The following is a 21,685-nucleotide window of genomic DNA, read 5'->3' on the forward strand; positions in this document are numbered from 1 at the left end:
CTGAGACATATAGGATCTCAGCATTTTGTAATATTGAAAGGAGCAGGTAATTTTTCAACTAAATCAAAATATGAAAAAGCTTGCTCATGAAATACCACCAACTTAGACAAACATTTTTCTTGGGTGTCTTAAATATGATTTGTATAGGAGACAAAGAACAAAGGAGATAGCCAGAACAGGTTGGTTCCTTTTCTAAGGTCTGCTTGTTCTTTTTCACCACAAGCAAACAGAATATCTGATCTTTATCAAGGCAGGGACTTGAGCTGCCCAGAGTTTCTGGTTTAGTCAATCCTTTAGGAATGGGAGAACACATGTTCCTTGTGCAGTTTAGGCACTAGTGACTTCCTGGATAATCCAAGGATCTTCAGGGCAAACAAGTTATCCTGTGTGCGGTCAGTACTTTATAGATTTTATTGAATTGGGAGATGCTGTTATAGCAGGGTTTCTCAACCTTGCTACTTTTGACTTTTTGGGCCAAATAATTTTTGTTGTGGAGGGCTTTCTTGTGCACTGTAGGATATAAAACAGCATCCCTGGCCTCTACCCACTACATGCCAGTAGTACTTCTCCAATGTGACAAGCAAATTTATCAGTTTATCACTATCATTCCATTGCCCCTACTTTCTTTTTAACTTGCATATTAATCATTTGAAACTGTTTTGGGGTGAGATAAACACTTGCTTCCCGCAACAGATGAGAGGTGAAAGATTTTATTGTCATATACTAAGAGTGGAATCAGCAGGTAAATGGAACTGTTACCTAATTACTGACAGAAAAAGCAGTTCAGGGTGAACTCCTTTAAAACAAGTATTAACACCCTTTGTTTAATTTCTCTGACATCAAATTGACTTATATCCAAATAGAGTGGATCAAATCATTCAGTTCTTTGGGAATATTACTAACAACCAATTCAACTTAGAAGTTTCATTAGGAAATTCCGCGGCTCAAAATTAGGTGTTAGTTGGGGCATTTTACTGAGGGCTTTTTTTCTTATGGCCACATGAACAATAATTAACACCTGCTTTAAACATTTTTCACGTTAAATATGCCATGTTCCAAGGCACAGACAACTGCAGCCTCCGTCCCCTCAGCGGCATAAATACTTGGAATGGGTATGCTGTCCGTTAGTATTGACAAATTGTCACTTTTTACTCCTAGGTGAGTGTACGTGACTGCCTGCCCCGCTTTCAGTGAACCCTAAAACTTGGAGCATCTGTAGGTGCGCTTCTAGTGGGGACAACTCCCTTCCGACTCCATCGCATAGAACCCGAAGTTCGAAACCAACAGAACGAAAACCAACAAAGCACGCTTCACCTGCGGAACCCGGCGAGAGGCGAAATTCTCGCAGAAAAGAAGAAAAAGCAAAAGGCTTTCCGCTCCAACCAATCAGATGAGAGAATTCTTGGCACGCCCCTTTACATCTACCAGTCAGCATCTAGCTCACTTGGAGAGCCCATTGACATAGCGAAAGGGTCTTTAAATTTTATTAGTACAGCTTCCCTCACAACCCTCCTCCCGTCATTCTAGGCCATTCCACGAACTCTGCTCAAAAGAGGAAAACGGTGCAACTATGCCAAAGCTGATCAGTCTCGCGGTGAGCAGCGAAACTATAGTCTTCGCCAACAAAACCATGGGTTCTTAGGAGGGACAGGGAAAGAGAAAACCGGGTTCTGGAAGGTAAACTACCACTCCCAAAGGGCCTTGCGCGGACTCGGCGCGCGCGGGCCGACGGGCGGGCTTTTGTAAGGGGGAATGCTGAGGGTCACGGGAGTCCTCCCGACTTTCTGAACGCGAGCCCGCTAGTGGGCGGGACCTGGGGCAGGCGGAGCAGCTCCGGTGTCGGCTCCGAATCGCTGTGGTCTCCTCCCTCTGGCTTTTCCGCCGGCGACGTCGAAGGGGGTGTGGCCTGCGTGGAGTCTGGTCGGGGGTGCGGGCGCAGCGGGACGTTGGTGACGCGTCCCTTTCCAGCTCAGCGGTGTGTGAGGTGTCGCGGCCCCGCCGGCGATTGGCTGTTGAGAGGCGTTACGCGGCGGCCGTTGGTCACCGGCCTCCCGGAGCAAGACCCGGGGAGGGCGGAGAGGATATGGGGCGGCAGTGGCGGCGGCGGCGGCTGCAGGAGGCGGGCGTGGACGAGCCGGCGGCCGCAGGAGCGGCAGTCCCCGGAGTCCTTCTGTGAAGCGTCCCTGTCCGCGCCGCTGTTGGGGCCCTCGGAGAGGGCGGCCAGGACGCGAGCTGCTGAAGAGCCGCTCCGCCAGCGCCACAGCCCTTACGACTCTCCGTCCCATCCTCGCGCTCCTGCTCCGGCTCCTCCATCTTGGCCTCGGCAGTGGCGGCTGCCGGGAGGATGTGCCGCCTTCTGGCAGGGGGAAGAAGGAGGAGAAGATGAAGAAGCATCGGCGGGCCTTGGCCCTGGTCTCCTGCCTCTTTCTGTGCTCTCTTGTCTGGTGAGTAGCCGCGACGACAAGGGAGTTCCCGTGAGGGGAGTAAGGGGGAAGGAGCAGCCCGGGTCACACCCCCAAGTCATCTCGGCTTTTAGGGTCCGGGTGTCCAAGGGCCCTGTGGAGGGACAAACTGATTACTTCGCGACTCTTCCTCTGGTCTATTAGTGCTCTGTGCGGAGATTTTCATGGTGTATTTTGGAATTTACAGAGACTCAGTGGGCGAGAGAGGGAAGCACCAAGTGCCTTTGTACTCAGTTCTACCCCTGAGAGAGCGTGCAGGGTTTGGGGTGGGTGTTCAGATCGGTGGTAAGTAAGTCGCTCCGATTTGCCCCGGTCTTTGCGTTCCTAGTGTGGTAAGGGCATAAAGCACGTCGATGTGATAACGTTTCGGACGTGCGATTTTAAAACGTGAGTCGTCAGGAAGGTAAGAGTCATGTGTAAGCAGTAGTTCTCCTGGACATTTCTCGCACAGTACTTGAGCCCAAGTACACTTGGGCCGCTGTTTTTGGAAACTTGGGGTGTGTGTTTGTTATGAAACACCTTTTCAATTGGTTTGGTGTAGAGGGTGTCTTCAATGTAGAGTGTGTAGTAGTTTTTGGTAATGTCCCTTAGTAAGGGGAAGGTAAATACTGTATTTGAAGGCGGGAAGAGTGCTTTGTCCCTAAAGCACTCCCTAAGTTTTAATGGAGTTTCTGTTAATCCCAGGCACTTCTGGAGTTTTTTGAAGAGCAGAGAGAACTTGTAAGTCTAAGGACTGCTGTCTTGGAAAAGCCATTCTTTCCTCCCAGGGAATTTCTTCAAAGATGTGTGACAATTGATGACTGAAAGATGCTTCTTCAGTCAAGGCGATTTGCTCTTTGTTATATTAAAATAGAAATTAAGTTTACTGTTTAGCTTATTTCTGCAAAAAACCAGCAAAGTTTTCATTTTTATGGATGCCTAATGGATTCCAGAGGCACTGAAATAGTAGAGTTGTTGCTCACATAAAATAATACATAAGCAAGGGGAAGAGAAAACACTTGCGTAACTAAGGGATTTTGATTGGAAGGGTGATAGAAGTTTTCAAGAACAAAAAAGACATTGACCTCTTACCTTTCATTCTGAATCCTTTTAATACCCCCCTTCCGTTTTTAATAAAATCCTCCTCTTTCTACTTACTGTGTTGGGCACGGTGAAATGCTTATAAGAGATAAATCCACTCACCTTATTTTAAATTTAAATTTGTAGATACTGAAGCTTGCGTTCATTTCCATCTCTTTTGGGGCTGCCTAGTTATTTGTAAATTGTGTATTTTCTTTCCTCTTCTCCTTGGTTTTGCCCATCTTTAAACCCTGTCATTGTTTATCAAAACTTCCTGAAATGGCTAAGGAAAAGGTTAACACTTTCATTCAAGTTTAAAAACACCAGTATCTCTGGCTTTTTTTGTTTTTCAATTGGCTGGTGAAAACGAAATCAAGCAAAGAATGTGATTCTTACAATCATTTGTATATCTAAGTTAACTCTGCTTCTATTTCTTTTGGGAATTTCTGGCTATCTTTTGATTACGCTAACCCTCAATATGTTTTCTCACCTTCATTCAGTAGCTATAGTGAAGAGATAATGACCTGTTAGGGGAAAAATCGGTTGGCCTGGTATTGAAAGTAGTGGTAATAAACTTCTGTAAAGGTTTTAACTCCTAGTGAGAAAAATGGATATGGAGACTTTAAGAAAGGAGTGTAAATATTTTAAGAAATTTTAGCTTGAGAAACTGTTGGGTTAGTATATTTTGAGATTTGTTTAGACTGCCAAATTTAGAGACATTTTAACTATTATTTAGCAAAACAATTAAAAGGCATTAAAATAGGACATTAGGCTTAAAGGTTTTTTTTTTTTTTGAAGAGTGATAATGAGATTGGAGAAGAGGAGTACATGGCGATGATTGGCAAAGGATATGTTTTGTCTTTGGAGCCTCTGCTTTCGTGCCAAGTTGAAATTATGGCACTGACTTACTGGATTTCTAACTTCTGCTACAATCTGGTGTGGTATTTCTTTTCTCAACAGTCCCATCCCTTTTAACAGAAATGGCTACCAACAAGTCCTAGGGTTAGATAAAACGTTTTCAAGAGTCAATGAGTGCCTTTTAGTAGCTACTTTTGTCTCTTTTGCTATTCACAAATTGTCTCAAAATTTTGTGATCTGTTTCTGTTTTGTAGATATTTTACAGTATTCTAATTTCTAAGGTTTACCCTCTCATGCTACCAGTATTATTGTATTATGTTTACTATGATAATTCTATAGATCTTGATTATGTCTCCCCTCTGCTTTTGTCTTTCAGCCTGCAGTACTAACCTTAGATTATGTTAACAGAAAAACCGTTTCATTGATGTCAGTAATAATTTTTCTTGCTATTTTTTCCTTTTGGATCAAGTAGTATAGAGTATTCTAGGCATAAATGCACTATAGCTGCAGCACACAGCAGTGATAGCTAATATTTATTGTCAGCTATCTCTGTGTCAGTCACCTGATGTGTTCTTGAACATCTTTAATATTCATAAGAACCCTATAAGATAGGTATTATTATTAACTTCCTTTTGCATTTTACATGTGAGGAAGTAGAGAGGTTAAGTAACTTGGATAAGGTTAAGCAGCTGTTAAGCTTTGGAGCTTAAATTTGAACCTAAGCAGCGCAGGCTCCTGACTACCATAGTCCTTTGTAGGTCAGAAGGCCTGTATTTTATATATGTGGCTCCATCATTTACTAGATATGTGTTCTTTAAACGTATTATATAACTTCTTTGAACCTTAGATGTTATAAGAATGGGAAAATTGATCCATTCGTAACTCACAAGGTTGTTAGGAAGATGAAGTAATACAAATGACAGATCTTTGTAACACAGTAACAGCGTATTGTGTAAATATTTCATCATAACATTATTCAACCAAATTTTTTCTCACACCTACTATGCCAGATGTTTTTATGAACGCTGAAAATCCAAGAGAGAGGGTCACCAGCTTGTCTTGGTTTTAACACTGGAAGTCATATAACCTAGGAATTCCCTGCATTAGTTTCCTATGCCTGCTGTAACAAATTGCCGCAAATTTAGTGGCTTAAAGCAACACACATTTATTACTTGACAATTCTGTAGATGGGAAGTCCAAGATATGTCTCACAGGGCTAAATAAAGTTAAGATATCAACTGGGCTGGTTCTTTCTGGAGGCTCTGAGGGGAGAATCTTTTTCTAGAGGCTGCCTGTATTCTGTGGCCCCTTCCTCACATCACCACTCCAACCTTTTTCTTCAGTCCTCATGTCTTACTAATGACTTGTCCTCCTGCTTCTTCCTCTTGTAAGGACTATTGTGATTACATTGGGTCCCCCCAGACATTCCAGGATAATCTTTCTGTCTCATAATCCTTAATCACATCTGCCAAGTCTCTTTTACCATGTAAGGTAACATATTTAGGGATTAGGATGCAGACATCTTTGTTAGGGGGAGAGCATTATACAGCCTGTACCCTATACCATACTCCCTCAGTCCTGGGCGAACTGGGAAAGCTGCATCACCCTAAAGAGGAAAAAAAACGTATTTAGTGGACATTCTGAGTGTGTCCCCTAATTAGTAAAACCTTGTGCATGCACCTTCATTGTTTATAAGTTATATACATGTGCTAATATGGTAATAGCATATTAGTATATGTAATAAATTAATGCAAGTTAGATATTTAAGAAAAATGAGAAAAAATAATTTCTGTTAACAGTACCTTTTGCTCATTAAAATAACAATTTTTAGTGAGAGCTATGTGATTGACCTACTAGATTATTTTACGTCGTAGTATAGAAGAGGAATAGCTTCAACTACTTAGGATTCAGCCCTGTCATTTTCTTGTTGGCAGTGCTTGCATTATTAAATTCTTTGCAGGAAGTTTTTAAAAAGCTGCTTCCTGATGTTGTGAGGGTCAGTTCAGTTAAAAACCTAATAATTCCTAAGTCTACCTAACTGGGCAAACATAAACCACAGTGAATCATGGTGTGCTGTTGAGTAAAACAAACCCATTGTTTGTGGGACTTCCACTCCTTCCCTGGGTTTCTGCCAATAGTTCTTGCTGTTCTTGATGTGTGACCATCAGATCAAGTATGAATCCTTCAATTAATCTTAGTAAAACTTATTTTTTAAACTAATCAAATCTATTCTTCCTTCACCCCAAAAGATCATCTTGGAGAAGCTCATATTTAGACTTTCGAGAAGAGTTTGACATTTAAGCAATTCTTATAACATTTGACAAATATAACAGGTACTTACAGAGGTTTTTAGGAACAGCAAAGGAAGAATTCATATCCTACTTAAGGTTCTGTCACTAACTATATGCCTTTGAACAAGTTACTTCTGTGAACCTCAGCTCTCATTCATAAAATGGTCTGCAAGATGGATAGTTCACGATGAGACAATTTTGTTTTAGGCAGAGAGAACACTCTCATTGAATTATCTAGAGCGTGAGTATTTGTGTGGAGATATGGGAAAGGAGGCTAGAGCTAGGTTTTGAAGGAATTTGATTATCATGAAGATGAATTCGGATTCTAACCACCTGACAGAGGATGAGCAAGTGAAGAAGTTTAAACAGGAGAAAGGAGCATGAGGTCATGTGGATCTTTTAACTAGATAGCTATGGAGGATAAAGTGGAATGTAGGGGACGCATTTTGGAGGTAGGGGGTCCTAAGTCATGGTCCCCCTAGGAGAAAGTTGATATCTAAATCAAGATGTTGGCCTTTTTGACCTTAGTAGTAATTTTTCTCAGTATGTCAGCCCAGTTTTTATCAATTAAAGAGGTTTATTTCCTAGTTTGTGATTATATTTCTGTACCCTTTTGCTTTTTCTCTTATAATTGCTGTTCTGTTAATATGCGTAAATGAGCAGAAAAAATTTAAAAACTAGAACAATATACAAGCTGTCTTTTGTTTTTGAGGTGATGAATAGAACATATTGGAAACATATCGATAAAACATATTGAAAATTCCCCAAAAAATCTGGAGAAATTTTCTTGCTTGTTTCTGCTTCTGTCTCTTAACTTTAAAGGTTCTGAATCTATTTCTTTTCTGAATAATATTTGAAATAAATAAAATAATAAAATGCCCCCACTTCTCCAAATCATTTAATGCCTTTTTTTCTTTCCTTGAATAAACCAATGAAAGATGACATTTTAAAAAATGATTTTTTTTTTTTTTTTTTTTTTTTTTAGTGAAACTTAATGTGAAAGACTAAGGCAAAAACGGGTATCTTTGCTCTGGGATATATATTCCAAAGAAAGCACCTGGTATTGATAAGAGGTGTTAGGTCATAAAGTGTCAGATCCCTTCAGACGCATTAGATGAAGCCTGCTTGCCTTAGTAGGAAAAGGTCTGTGAAAGAAGGTGTGTGACATGTTTGCATAACATTTGAACACTTGTGTCCAATAAAAGACAGCAAATAATGTGTTTCATGTTGTTCCTTTATGTTATTAAACATTTGAGGATATACTGGAATGGAAGCAGGTAGTAGGGTTGACAAGCAATGGAAAAAAATTAAAGGTATCAACTCTTACTTTTGAGCATTCGTTATTTCATTTTTCATTTGTTCATGAACTTGTACATTATTCTTTCACTTTTCTCAATAATCTGAATGGAGAAATGAATCAATATGTATAATTAATATTGTCATGCTTATAATGAAAGGGGAACTTAGAAAAAATTTACCTGCTTTATTATTCTCAAGCCATCTTCAAATACTAACACCTATATATACGTGATACTTTTGTTTAGTAGTTTATACATAACTGGAAAGAAACAAAATCTCTGTACTTGAAACTTATCTATATGTTTCAGATTGTACTTTAGTGCCAGTTGTATGTTATTTGTTTTGTTTTTCAAGACCATATTTTAGAGTAATTTCAAAAGTAAAATTGTGCATGTCACAAGGAAATAGGAAATTGCTCTTGAATATTTGCAGTATAAGAATATTAATCCTTTGAGATGAATTTGTTTAATAAATGCAAGCTTTTTTTTGAAAGAAGATTTGGTTTTAAGACTTTATTTTTATAATGAATTGCTAGTTAAAATTATTTTATATTTTACATAAAAGTGACACCTAGCTTTATTAGAAAGTATTCTGTAACATTAATATGGTTCATAGGTACTAAGCTAATTTTGTATTATTATGTAGTGTTTGTAATCTACTGGAGAAAAAACATATAAAGGCTAAGAACAATAGTAAGCACTACTATGTAAGCTATTCATTGACTCTGGATACTTTGGTGATTTGTTGTGTAGAAATAAGATGGACTGTTTCAGAGTTAAAAATGGGAATTTATAAATCCACTTAAAATATTATTTGATTATCCACAATGTATTTGGTGTGGTGAAGGATACAGAAAAATTGTGAGACTTGAGCTCTGTATATAAGCTACTTGTTACAATACAGATAGTGGTATAGTGCAAAAGGCGTAAAACTATGCCAGAGCTTGGTTGTAGCCCTTTCTTTACATTATTAATATGAACATTTATTGAGTGCGTATTTCTCTTATAAGTACTAAATACTATTCAGTGAAATATAAGCTAAATCATTTTATTCTCTGTATAGCTGTTTTAAGGCAGACACTCCATTTTAAAGATGAAGAAAGGGGACACAAGGAAATTAACCAGCTTGCCCAAGTTCTCACAGCCAGTAAGCAACAGAGCCAGAACCTAAGAAGGCCAGGTTCTGAGCCTGTGTTCTCTTAACCAGTATGCTGTGCTGCCAGTTGACTGGTAGATGGTCTTGGACAAGTTTCTTCATTTTTTCTAGTTAATAATTTTAACTGGCAAAGTGTCAGTTATTTTTCATCTGAAAATATGGGTGCCTGGATTGGCCTAGGAAGGAATGGACATTGGAATTGTTCATGAAACTTTTAAAAGAAATACACATACCTAGGATTCTTACTTTGGAGATTCTGTCAGTAAGTTTATAATACTTTTTTATGCATTCAAGTCTGTATTACTGTATTAGATGAATTCAGGTTTTTTTTTGTATGTCTAACATTTTAAGGTGTCTGATTTTAATGTTAGTAAACAACACAGAAAACTGAATTATATAGTAAGTGCTTAAGAGGAGAAAATGAGGGCTAGAGTTCTGAAGGAAGGCTTGACTTGAGTTTAAGGGAAATGTATGGTTTATATACTCTGCTTCTGTGCAAACAGGAGCTTCATGAGCTGAAACAAGATGTACTGGTGTTGATAATATGAATAATAGCTATTTCTTTGTCTGTGAATGTGTATGTCTGTCTGCCTGCCCGCAGTGGGTAGATGGCACTGAATTGTCAAGGAGAAAGAATCAGTAAAAGAGATACTTTAGTTGATATGGGTGGGAGTGGTAGTAAACAGAAAAGCCTGAGGAGAAAGAGGTAGAATTCAGAGATTTTGATAGATTTTGCAAGCCAATCCAAAGAATTAGATAAGAAGATTCAGCAAGAGAAGTGGTGTTGTGAGATCATAATTTTGACGTAATTGCGCTAGATATATTTTAGAGGAAAGAGACTTAGAGGGATGAATACAATTGGCTTTCCACATCCACAGAGTCAACCAACCTCAGGTTGAAAATATATTTTAAAAACAATAAAAATATCAATACAACAATAAAAATACAAATAAAAACAATGTAGTATAACAACTATTTACATAGTATTTACATGTATTAAGTTTTAAATCACCTCAATATTTATATGAGAGGACATGCATAGATATTTTAAATCACCTCTAGATGTTTTAAATCATCTCTAGATATTTATATGGGAGGATATGCATAGGTGATATGCAAATTCCATTTTATATAAGAGACTTGAGCATTCTTAGATTTTGGTGTCTTTGGGATCCTGGATGCAACCCCTTCTGGATACCAAGGGATGACTGGACTAAAAAGCTCTTGGAGTAATTGAGGCTTGTCATAAGAAGGACTTAATCTTGGCAGTAGAAATTAAGAAGAGGGTACATTAAATAGAGGTGTTTGAGAAGGTAAATGATTTGGTTTTGTGAAAGGTTGGCAAGCTGGCAGTGCAGTGCAGCAGATAGCAGCATTAGGCTAGGATTCTAAAGAACTGGATTTTAGTTTGCTTCTAACCAAACTCTTTGTTTGACATCCCCTTTCTGCCCTCTATCTCAATACAAAGAGATATTTACTTAGGCTTCTATGTGCTGTATCTTGTACAGGATTCTGGTGGACAAAACAAGGTAGCTGCTTTTTTGAAGCACACTGTTACCAAGAGAATACATTCTAGGGCCTAAAATTATGAATCTGTGAAATAAAGTTCAATGAGAAAAGAAATGTTAAGCATTTTTTGTTTGTTTGCTTGCTTGTTTTGACTTGGGCAACTAGAAGAATTGGTGGTGGTCAAAAAGAAGTGAAAGAGTTGGCAAAGGGCTTGGAAAGGGAAGGAGCTGTTAGTTGGAGGTGAATGGAATATCCAAGTGGAGACATTTTATAGGCAGTTGAAAATGCAGATTTGAATGCAGATAAAATTTGGCCTGGAGTTCTTCTCATACAGAAGAGGTCCCCAACCCCTGGGCTGCAGACTGATACTGGTCTGTGGCCTGTTAGGACCTGGGCCGCACAACAGGAGGTGAACAGCAGGTGAGTGAGCATTACTGCCTGAGCTCCACCTCCTGTCAGATCAGTAGCATCAGATTCTCAGACAATCACGAACCCTGTTGTGAACTGCTCACGTGAGGGATCTAGATTGTGGGCTCCTTATGAGAATCTAATGCACTCCCACCCCATCCATTGCAAAATTGTCTTCCACAAAACTGGTCCCTGGTGCCAAAAAAGTTGGAGACTGCTGTCATAGAGGGAATCATTTTTGAAAGAGAATATTGGACTTTTGAAACAGAATATTGAACTGTTGGTAATTAGAATAAAGAAAGGTGCCAAGCATTGTAAAGCTCTGAAAGGCAGGAGGAAACTGGAAAGGATAGATGGCAAGAGATTTAAGGAAATCATTTGAATGGTCAATGATATAAAATTTCTTAGATAAGGTTGGAGAGCTTGAAAACCGAGAAAAGGGCCTTGTTTTCAAAAGAGGGAAGTGATTGATAGCTTTTAGGAGTGGAGAATAGAAGATATTTGGAGAGCTGGTAGCATGAATTTCACACATTTGTTTGGCAGCCAGGAGAGGTAGAAGAGTACTTAAAAAAAGTTAACATGTAGAGAGGCTTGATACTTGTATGCTGCAACCCGTTCTACACAGTGCCACTGCATTTGTCTTACACGCAACTTTGATTATGTCAGTCCCCAGTGAAATATCTTTCAAAGGCTCCTTGAAGGATAAAACTTTAAACATTGATAATTTTTAAATGCCTGCAGTCTGACCCATACCTGCTGCAGCTTTATTTTCCACTTTTCCAAATGGAGACTTTCTGTTTTAGCATAGTTGATCTGTTGGCCTGGTAGTAATTTATTTGGGGACTATTTTTGTAGTTTCTAATTGAAAATTAAGGTAACAAAAATATTATTACTTGTGTTTTAGAGGCTAAGTACTCTGTACTCAATTTCTGAAAATATGTTATCAAGTATAGTGTATGATTATTTCCAGCATCTTAGAGGACAAATTGTATTGGCTGAATTTCTAATGGTAGGTTTAGATATAAAAACAGAACATACCACATTGTTTAGTAAGTGCTTCTCCATGTTGGATCAATGAAATTATAGGCTAATTTAGTGAAACAGTTTTCTAATAGAACTTAATATGTGGAATATTAAGCTAAGAAAATCCAAGACGCAATCCTACATCAGAGTGAAGATTAAAAGTCAGAACCACCGAAATGCAAAGGTTTAATTAGAAAACAGGCACAGGGTCATTAAACTTTCTTCAGCTAGGCTGTACAATTGCATGTGATTTGACTATGGACTGTTGAAGCAGCCAAATAGAGTAAAAACTGCACGGAGAAAGAGGTCCAGTGTGCTCGTACCTATTAGCAGATAGACCAAGCAGAAGAGAAGCAACCTTAAAAGAGCTCCAGGCTGATACATGGTTTAGAAGAATATCTGTCTTTTAATAAAACATTGTAATGGAAAGGAAGTAGGTTGCTTAAGCAAAGGCACTAGAGGCCTGGTGATCTCTTGGTCTTGTTTTTTACTACCAGTGTTTGACCAAAATGGCTTCCATATTATTAACCTATTTCCCACAAGTTTCTCAATACTTATAGGATTTCTGTAAATTTTTTCAGATATCAGGGAAGTAATACTCAAAAAACTACAATTTTCACTGTTAACTTTAGCCCGATTTCGCTAATTGAGTAGCTGGCACTATATTTCTGTACAAGGGATTCGTTTTGAATTTATGTTCAAGAAACAATTCTTCATTACATAGTTCAGTTCTTTCTTTTACCACAAAGTCTTTTCTGATTCTCCTTTTTAAGGCTCTTATCAAAAGCGTTTCCAATTCATAGTCAGAGTAGGAGATCATTGTACTGGCAACAGGGCAGTATATTCTCTGCCTTGGAGTTGCTTTGTCTGTGCAAAACAGAAAAATAAACAGTTAATTTTAGTTCAGTGTGTATGTGCTCCGGTAGAGATAGCCAAAGGGCTGTGGGAATTTATAGAGGGGCCACCCACCAACCCGATTGTAGAAATCAGGAAAATATTTTAGACCCTTACTAGTTTATTGCCCCAAGAGAGAAGAATTATAGGTATTTAGTTAGGTTTTAGATAGGAGTGGGAGCAGGTACAGAACATTCTTGGAAGAGGGAATAGCATGTGCCAAAGACATGAGACAGGCATGGCCTATGTTCAAGGAACTACTACAGGTAGTTCTGTGTCACTGAAGCATGAAGTGAAAAGCAGGGAGAGTGGCAGGAAATATGAAGCTGAAGACTTAGTAGAATTTTAGAGATTTTTAAATAGCATGTGGAGAGAAGCTTGAGTTTTGTCATGTAGTTAATGGAGTCTATAAAAGGTCTTAAGCAGAGGAATGGTAATGTAATAATCTACTATTAGATATTTGGCAGAGGTGTGAAGGGTTGATTCGCAGAAGTAGCAAGTTGGGAATTAGGGAGGTCTGTTAGGAGCTTGCTGTAGGTAAGAGATAAGGGCTTGAGTTAAGCAGTCAGAATGGGGATTGAGAAATGATTTAAAGAAATTTAGAGTAAAATAAACTGGAGATGGTCAAGGGAGGGTGAAGGCAAAGGAGTAGTCATAGATGTTTTTCAGGTTTCTAGTTTGAGGACTGGGTAGATAGCAGTACCAAATGGTGGGATCAAGGATATGGGAGGAAGAGATTTGGAAAAGGAAGCTAATGTATTCCATTTTGGATTTAGTCGTTGTTGAGATGTCTTGGAATATGAAGGAAGAGAGATGCAACTTTTAAATGAGCTTTTTTTATCCTCAACATTAATGTAGGGTATCATAGAAGGTTTAAGGAATGGACTAGTTAGGAAAAGATAAGGGCTGAAGATAAAAGTTTTGGTAGCCGTCAACTAAAAACCATGAGAGTAGCTAAGTCTCCCATGTAGAATACAAAGGCAGAGATTCAGAGTCAGACCTGGGAGCATCAGAATATAAATAGTGAACAGAAGCAGCATATCAAAGGAGGCTCAGAAGCGGGAGTCAGCAAGAGATGAGAAGCAGAAGTGTGTAATTTGACAAGTCAAGGAGGAGAGGGTTTCAAGTGAAAACAGCAGTCAGAGATACCATGTGCAGCAAGGAAATCAAAAAAAGCTAACTTCTGCCATGCCGTACTAGTCTCAGTGGTACAAAGAGGGCAGGAACTGGATTGCAGCAGGCTGAGCACTTAAGTAGAAGGTGAAGAAGTTGAGATTGCAAGTATAAACTACTGTGAAATTTTATAGGTGAAAGTAGAAAAGGTAGTGGCTGACAATAACTGACATTTCAGTGCATATTGTATGCCATGCTAAGCATAGCATATACATTTATTTCAGTTCCTCCTAATAAGTCCATTTTACGGTGTTGATATTGAGTTGAGGCATACAGGCTGGCTGGCTTCGCTTCTTTTTCTCTTTCTTTCTTGTGGCAGGATCTCACTCTGTTCCCCAGGCTGGAGTACAGCAGCATGATTACAGCTCACTGCAGCCTTGACCTTCCCAGGCTCTGGTGATTCTCCTTCCATCTCAGCCTCTTGAGTAGCTGGGACCAGAGGTGTGTGCCACCATCCCTGGCTAATTTTTGTATGTTTTGTAAAGACAGAGTTTTGCCTTGTTACTCAGGCTGGTCTCCAACTTCTGGGCTCCTCTTAAATTTGTTTCTACTCTTGGATTAAAGTAGTAATCTAATTTTTACAAATAAGGAAACTGAAGTTCAGAAGTTAAGTAACTTGCCCATCACTTACCTTGCAAACTTAGATCTTTCTCTCCAAAGTGTGGGATTTTTCCGTATTGCTACATTTCATGTTTAATATTTTCTAGCCAACAGATAAATGAAAAGAAAGGTAAGAAGATAACACTGATACATTCACTCAAGAATTGATGATAGTAGTCAAAGCTATTTACAGTATAATACAAAAAGAAAACAACTATCACAAAGGAGAAGTTCTGTTTAATAACTTCATGATTTTCATAGTGGCAGCAAGTGATAAATATGAAGGCCATGTAGTGTAGTGGCTAAGAGGCCCAGGCTTGAGAGTGAAAAAGATCCAAGTTTTAACCCCAGGTTCCCACTTATCAGTTATAGGATCTTGAACATGTTATAAAACCTATATAGGCCAGGCACAATGGCTGACACCTGTAATCCCACTTTGGGAGGCTGAGGCAGTTGGATCACTTGACCCCAGGAGTTCAAGACTAGCCTGGGCAAAATCCCATCTCTTCCAAAAAATGCAAAAATCAGCCAGGTGTTTTGGTGCTTGCCTTTAGTCCCAGCTACTCTGGAGGCTGAGGTGGAAGGATCACTTGAGCCCGGGAAGGGGGAGGCCACAGGGAGCTGAGATTGCACTGCTGCACCCCAGCCTGGGTGACAGCGAGACCCTGTCTCAAAAAAAAATTACCTACAATGAAATGCACAGATCTTAGCTGTATAGTTGAATCAGTTTTGACACATGCATACACCTGTGTAACTCATACCCCATCAAGGTAGAGAATATTTTCACCACCCCAGAAAGTTCTCTCATGTTCCTTTTTGGTGAATCACCCAGAGGCAACTAGTGATCTGATTTCTGTCACCATGGATTAGTTTTGTGAATTCTGGAACATCATCTAGTGGAATTATACAGTATTTACTCATGTGTTTGACTTCTTTTACTCAATGTAATGTCCGAAATTTATCCATTTTGTTTCCTTTGTCATTAGTTCCCTTTTATTGCTAAGTAGTAGTACATTATATGAATATACTATAGTTTGTTTATTCTTCTGTTGGTGATTATCTAGGCTGCTTCCAGGTTTTGGGTACTAGGAGTAAAAACTACTAGGGACATTCTTGTACAAGGCTTTTTGTGGACATAGTTTTTATTGCTCTTGAGAAGTACCTAAAAGTGGAATTGCAACTGCTGAAACAGATGGATATTGTATGCTTCTCAATACAATATCCTGAGAAAGTTGCAACATCACTATAATATCCTGAGAAAAACATAATGAAGGATTCTGACTGAGAACACCTAATCTGAATCTGGTCATCATGATACGTCGGACAAATCTCACATAAGGACCATACTATTTAAAAAGAAAAGGGACTTAGCCTTCAAAAATGTTAGTGCTGCATAAAATAAAGCTCCGGAGCTGTTCCAAGTTAAAGAATGCTGAATAGACATAACAAATGCAGGACATGATCATAGATTTAATTCTGTACTGGAGAAAGGAGGAATTCTATAGAAGACATTGTTGGATTGACAAAATTGCAATGTGGACTGTAAATTTTTGTGTCAACATAACATTTACTGAAGTTGATAGCTGTATTGTAGTTATGCAAGAGAATATCCCTATTCTGTGGAAATAGATATCAAAGTATTTTAGAGGTAAATTACTGGGAGAGAGGGAATAGAGAGAAAGAGGAAGGATGAGTGAGCATGAGCAAATGACAAATAATGGAACAATTTAAGTAAAATATTAATAACGGGTTGATACAGCTAAGGCATTTGTAGGTTTTTTGTGTGTGTGCTATGCTGTCTACTTTTCTGAAATTTGAAATTATTTCCAAATAAAAAATTAAAAAATTGAGCTTGGATTTTCTCCCATGTGTAAGAAGTTGATAGATCCATTCAAGTTTGTCATCAGTGTATTTCAGTTTTTTCCATTCCTTGTGCCAGTTTTGCTGTTTTTCTAGAAATTTATCCATTTCTCCTGTTTTCAAATATATTGGCATACATAGTTTATAATATTTTATAATTAAAAAAATCTGTTTTCTCTGTGGTTATTTAATTTTTTTATTCTATATTTTGTTAATTTCCATCACTATATTCCCTTGATTGATTTTGCCAGAAGTTTTTCTAATACTTTTTTCAAAGAACCAACTTTTGATTTTCTTAACTTTTTTGGCTGTTTTTTGTTCTCTATTTTAGCAATGTCTGTCCATATATCCTTCGTTGTTTCTGCATTTGTACTGTCTTTTATCTTTTTGAGTTCAATGATTAGCTCTTTTGCTTTCAGCATTTGTGTTAATGTATTCAGAAGCATAGTTTTCCTGCTGTTGTCTATCTATATACCACCAATTTTGATTGGTAGTCTTCTGCTGATTATTTCATAATGTTGTTTCCTCTTTAACCTAAGGATTATTTTGCTACGTATTTCTTGCTTCCAGCTTGGGATATTGTTAGCTGTCTTTCTGTTTCAGATTTTGTTGCAGCATGGTTATTAGATCTTGAGTTTTTGGAATATGAAGCTTCTTTTGAGGCTTTAATTTATGATCAGTATTTGGGAAATATTCCATATGTCCTTGAGAAGAATGTTTTAATTTGTATTTGGTATAAAATTCTATATCTTTGATCGAGCTTATTTCTTACATGGAATTAAATATCATTTTGTCCACTTAATCTGTTATTTTGTGAGGTAATTTAAAATAGGCCACCATAAATTTTGATTATTCTCTTTCCACCAGTAGCTTTGCCAGTGGTTGTAGTATATATTCTACATTGTTAAGTGCATACGTATTTGTAATTCTTTCTTCTTTTTACTCATAGATAATAAATCACTGTCTTAGTAACATAATGTTTTCCATCTTGTTTGGTTTCTATGTTAATTAAAATGGCTACTTTGTTTTTTTTTCATATTTTCTTAAAACTATGTTTACTTACTCAAATTTTTAAATGAGTTGAAAATTACCCCTAATGTTTCCTAGCATAGTAATTGGTACTTACTGGGTAATGTTACATGCTTGTGAAGTTTCTTCATTAAAACTCAGAGGAAAACAACTCATTTGAAAGTGACAGACTCCAGTTTAGTTTTATTAGCCAAGTCTAATAATTGCAGACTCCTTCTCTGCAATTATTAGGCTTGGCTCATTTGCATATTAGCTTATTCTTTATTGCACATTAATGTGTCTCCCTGGAATTCATTATTGCATTATTTTGCTAGATTTATTTGATAGTATGATAAAAACAATTGTTAAAGATACCTGGTTCAATAATTCTGTGCTAGGCAGATATAAAAAGCTGTCATTCCAAGACATTGGTTATCATTTTAAGAAGGTGTTTTCTTCAGTCACTTTCACATTAAACAATGCTTTCTCCCGTAATGAAATCTCCCTTGGCAATGAAAGAATGTTTTCTGCTTTCTTAATGAAGTCTTCCTTGGCTCTTCGATTGCTATATCTAGAAAAATTTTCCTGAGTTCCTCTTCTGTTCTTTGGTAAGAAAGAATTGATTTCTCTTTTACCCTAACACTGAAGTATTAACCATTATTTTTTGAAACACATAATTGTAACATACACCTTTAAAATGGCAGGATGCATAGAAGTATTAAAGATTATAGGTTGCCACAACAATAAAAACTTGTCACCATACATTCAAGTCGAAAATGTTCCTTCAAGGAAAAAAATATAGAAATACAATTTCTAAAATGAAAGCAGTAGGTTTAAGAAGAGATAAAATCCCCAAAGTCTTTTAAATCTAGGTAGGCATTTTATTTCCTCTAGTATTATTTGGATGCTTCTGATAAACTAACCTAGACTGGTTGCCCTCTATTCCTTGTTTACAGCCATCTTCCTGGGATTTCCCTTTCTAGTCACCCTAGGGATTTCCTTTGCCTCTCTTATCTCAGTACCAAATGCTTTAATTACTGTAGTTTCATATAAACCTAGTCCCCTCATATCAGAATATTCTTGACTATTTTTGACTTATTTTTTATATAAAAAGTCTCCCTTTTTACCACCTCAGTATGTGGTTTTCAAACTACCCTTGTATATTATTTCAAATTGTGAAATTGACATTTTTTCCAAGTAAAAGGATTGTCAAATATTGGCAATTTCAAACAGTTCTACTTAATAGAAGATTTCTTGCCAAATTTCTATCTGGGCACTTCTTTGTTTCTATTGTAAATGGGTACTTGTTACGATTTGAGAGAGTCTGTTGATTTGCTTCTTAATTTTATACTTGGGAATATAATTTTTATATCTAGGACTTATTTTAATAGGTGATTCTTTTGAATTTTCCAATTATATAAACTCATCTGCAATTAATGCAGATAAACTCATTATTTGGAAGTACAGATAATTTTACTGTCTTCTTTTCCATTTTTATGCGTCTTTTATCCTCATGTTTTGTAATACTAATGATAATGGACATTCTTATTTCAGATGTATATAGTTGTACTTTTAAGTTTTCTAAGTATAATATTGACTTTTAGTTTTATGTATCATATATGTATTTTCCATGTTAAATATGTAATTTCAGTTTTGTTACTGATTCTTAAAACGTTGATGGATGTATAAGTTTATCAGATATTTTTCACTGGCTATGGATATAATCATAAGATATATTTCCTTGATATTTTTGCATAGCAAATCAGTAGATTTTGTTATATTGAATCAGTTTTGAATGTCAGAGCTGAGCTCTGCTATGTAATAACTGTGGTATATTTCCTCCTTTGATAAGTTCCTAGAGACTTTGTTTTTTATTGTTGTCTTGATAAGTTTTGCATGTTATTTTGTAAGTACTATTAACCACTAGTATTCATTTATGTGTGTGCTATTTCTGTTAATTTGATATCACTGTTAGGTTCTCTATGCAAAAATAGTTTGGAAGCTTCTATGCTTTTAAACAGTCGAGGTAACATTAGGATTATCTGTTCTTAAATACTTGTTAGAATTTATAATAGCTGATACTTTCTGAGGAGGTTAGCTGTTTGACAGCTTTCTCTGTTCCTTCTGTGATAATTATCAGATACTGCTTCTGGTGAAGACTTTCCTGTTGTACTTTTATGGAATTCATAATGTCTGTCTTGGAATGCTGATAATCATGTTTATGTTTTTCTTCTGCGTAATGATTTTCATCATTAAATTGTTAAAAGGTATTCGGATAGGAACTGCTTATTGCCTCAAATTCTAGCCCATATAGAAATATGTTGACTTAACAACTTTTCTTCTTTGTTTTTTTTTTTTTGTTTGTTGTTGTTGTTGTTGGTGGGTGTTTTACAGGCTTCCCAGCTGGCGTGTATGTTGTAAAGAGAGTTCTTCAGCTTCAGCTTCATCATATTACTCTCAAGATGACAACTGCGCACTACAAAACGAAGATGTACAATTCCAGAAAAAGGTGCCTTAAATAAAATTAACATTATAATTTGTGTGACAGGTTTCTGAGAATGTGTGAAAACATACAGAATAAAAGTAATTTCAAAAATACTATGCCATACTTTTTGGTAGATATTTGTATTTTTCTTTGCTATTACTCGAGTAATTCTTAAATTATGATGGCTCAGAGATATTTATATGTTTATTCTTGTTGCTTGTATTTGGAATTTTTAACATCTTTAGTCCTATAGTATAGAGTAGTGTATGTTCAGAGAGCTGAAAACAAGTGATTTGTTTTTAATGATCTATAATACTTAGAGTTTTTAAAGAAACCCCAATCTTGCAAATTAGAAACTATTAGAAATGAGTATTCCAGGGAGAATCTGCAGTCAGTGGCTTTGTGGTTTGTTTTATATAATTAGGTGCAATAAATATAAAGACTCCAAAAATCCTCATGACCTTAAAATATGTATTATTTTACCATTTTAAATGATAAATAGGGAGTATTGACTTGATTTGGCTTTTGCCTTGAACTTCAGTGTATTTATTTAAAATTCATTTTTATGACATTTGCTTTCAAAATGCTTCATCAAAAAGATTAAATCATGTATTTAACGTCAATGTATTTAAAATTACTGAAGTAATTTATGTTGAATAGAAAATATTCATTATTTATGTCTCATTCCTCTTCCCAAAGGAACAACAGTTTACTGTTTCTTGTGAAAATGTTTGGACCTTGTTCTGTGGGTATAAATACACCTTTATATATGCTCATATATTAATATTTTTATTTCCATGAAAATGTCATATAAATATATTATAAATTGACATCCCCCTTCTCCTCCAGTGATAGCTCATATATCACCTTTTCATATTGATATATTCTGAACAGCTACACTTTAATTTTGTTATATAGACATATTATTATTTATCAATTGTTTCTTTATCGACTAACTTACGCATTTTGTTCTCTACCTTAATGTGCACGTGTGTGTATCAACACATATTTACAGTTACATACTTGGGGGTGTTTTGGCATATTTAGAGTGGATTATCTAAATTTAAATTATGTTGAATATATTTCTGGGATGGAGCATTTAAAATTTTGGAGACTTGCCACGTATCTCCAAAACACTATAATTTTATATTTTCACCCACAGTCTATAAGATTTTGATTTAATCCCTTTTTTGATGAATCATTTTGAAAACAAATATCATAATAATGAATTTAAGCAAAGCATTAAGGGGGAAGTATATTCTTTCCGCAAACGTTTAGATACCTAGTATGAGCTAGATAGGCTTAGGGAAACAAAGATTGAATTTGAACTTTTATGAAAGTTACACTCTAGAAAGCATAAAAGTATTAGAAATTCTAACTTGAATGTATGTCAAAAAAGATGAAAGAAAGAGCTTTATGTACCTTCATTTGTCAGATACTTACTGAAATTTTACTAGGTGCTTAACACAGTGCTAGATGGTAAGACTAAAATGTTTATTGAAAAATCAAATGAAGTTCTTGAACTGATGTATTGCACATTTTAAGTGTTGTGGCAAGGAGGGAATTCAAGAAAATAGACAATAATCCTGAAAACAAATGAA

The 21,685-nt window shown here is 36.7% G+C and overlaps 1 protein-coding gene across 6 annotated transcripts in view; it reads left to right on the forward strand.

The window, feature by feature from the left end:
- The first annotated feature begins 2,083 nt into the window (after positions 1-2,083).
- The window catches only part of SUCO (SUN domain containing ossification factor), a 78,584-nt gene continuing 58,982 nt past the window's right edge, over positions 2,084-21,685 (forward strand). For 5 of the 6 annotated variants that reach the window (XM_064370656.1, XM_064370657.1, XM_064370660.1 and 2 more), the window contains exons 1-2: positions 2,341-2,444; positions 19,994-20,108. In XM_064370656.1, the coding sequence (XP_064226726.1) occupies positions 2,383-2,444; positions 19,994-20,108 (177 nt within the window). In that variant the 5' untranslated portion in view covers positions 2,341-2,382. Of the gene's footprint in view, positions 2,445-19,993; positions 20,109-21,685 lie in introns of all 6 variants that reach the window. The other variant, XM_064370659.1, reaches the window with a different exon arrangement.

This window comes from Aotus nancymaae, unplaced genomic scaffold (assembly GCF_030222135.1).
Source record: "Aotus nancymaae isolate 86718 unplaced genomic scaffold, 86718_ANA_hifiasm-v0.15.2.pri h1tg000108l, whole genome shotgun sequence".
Lineage (NCBI taxonomy): Eukaryota > Metazoa > Chordata > Mammalia > Primates > Aotidae > Aotus > Aotus nancymaae.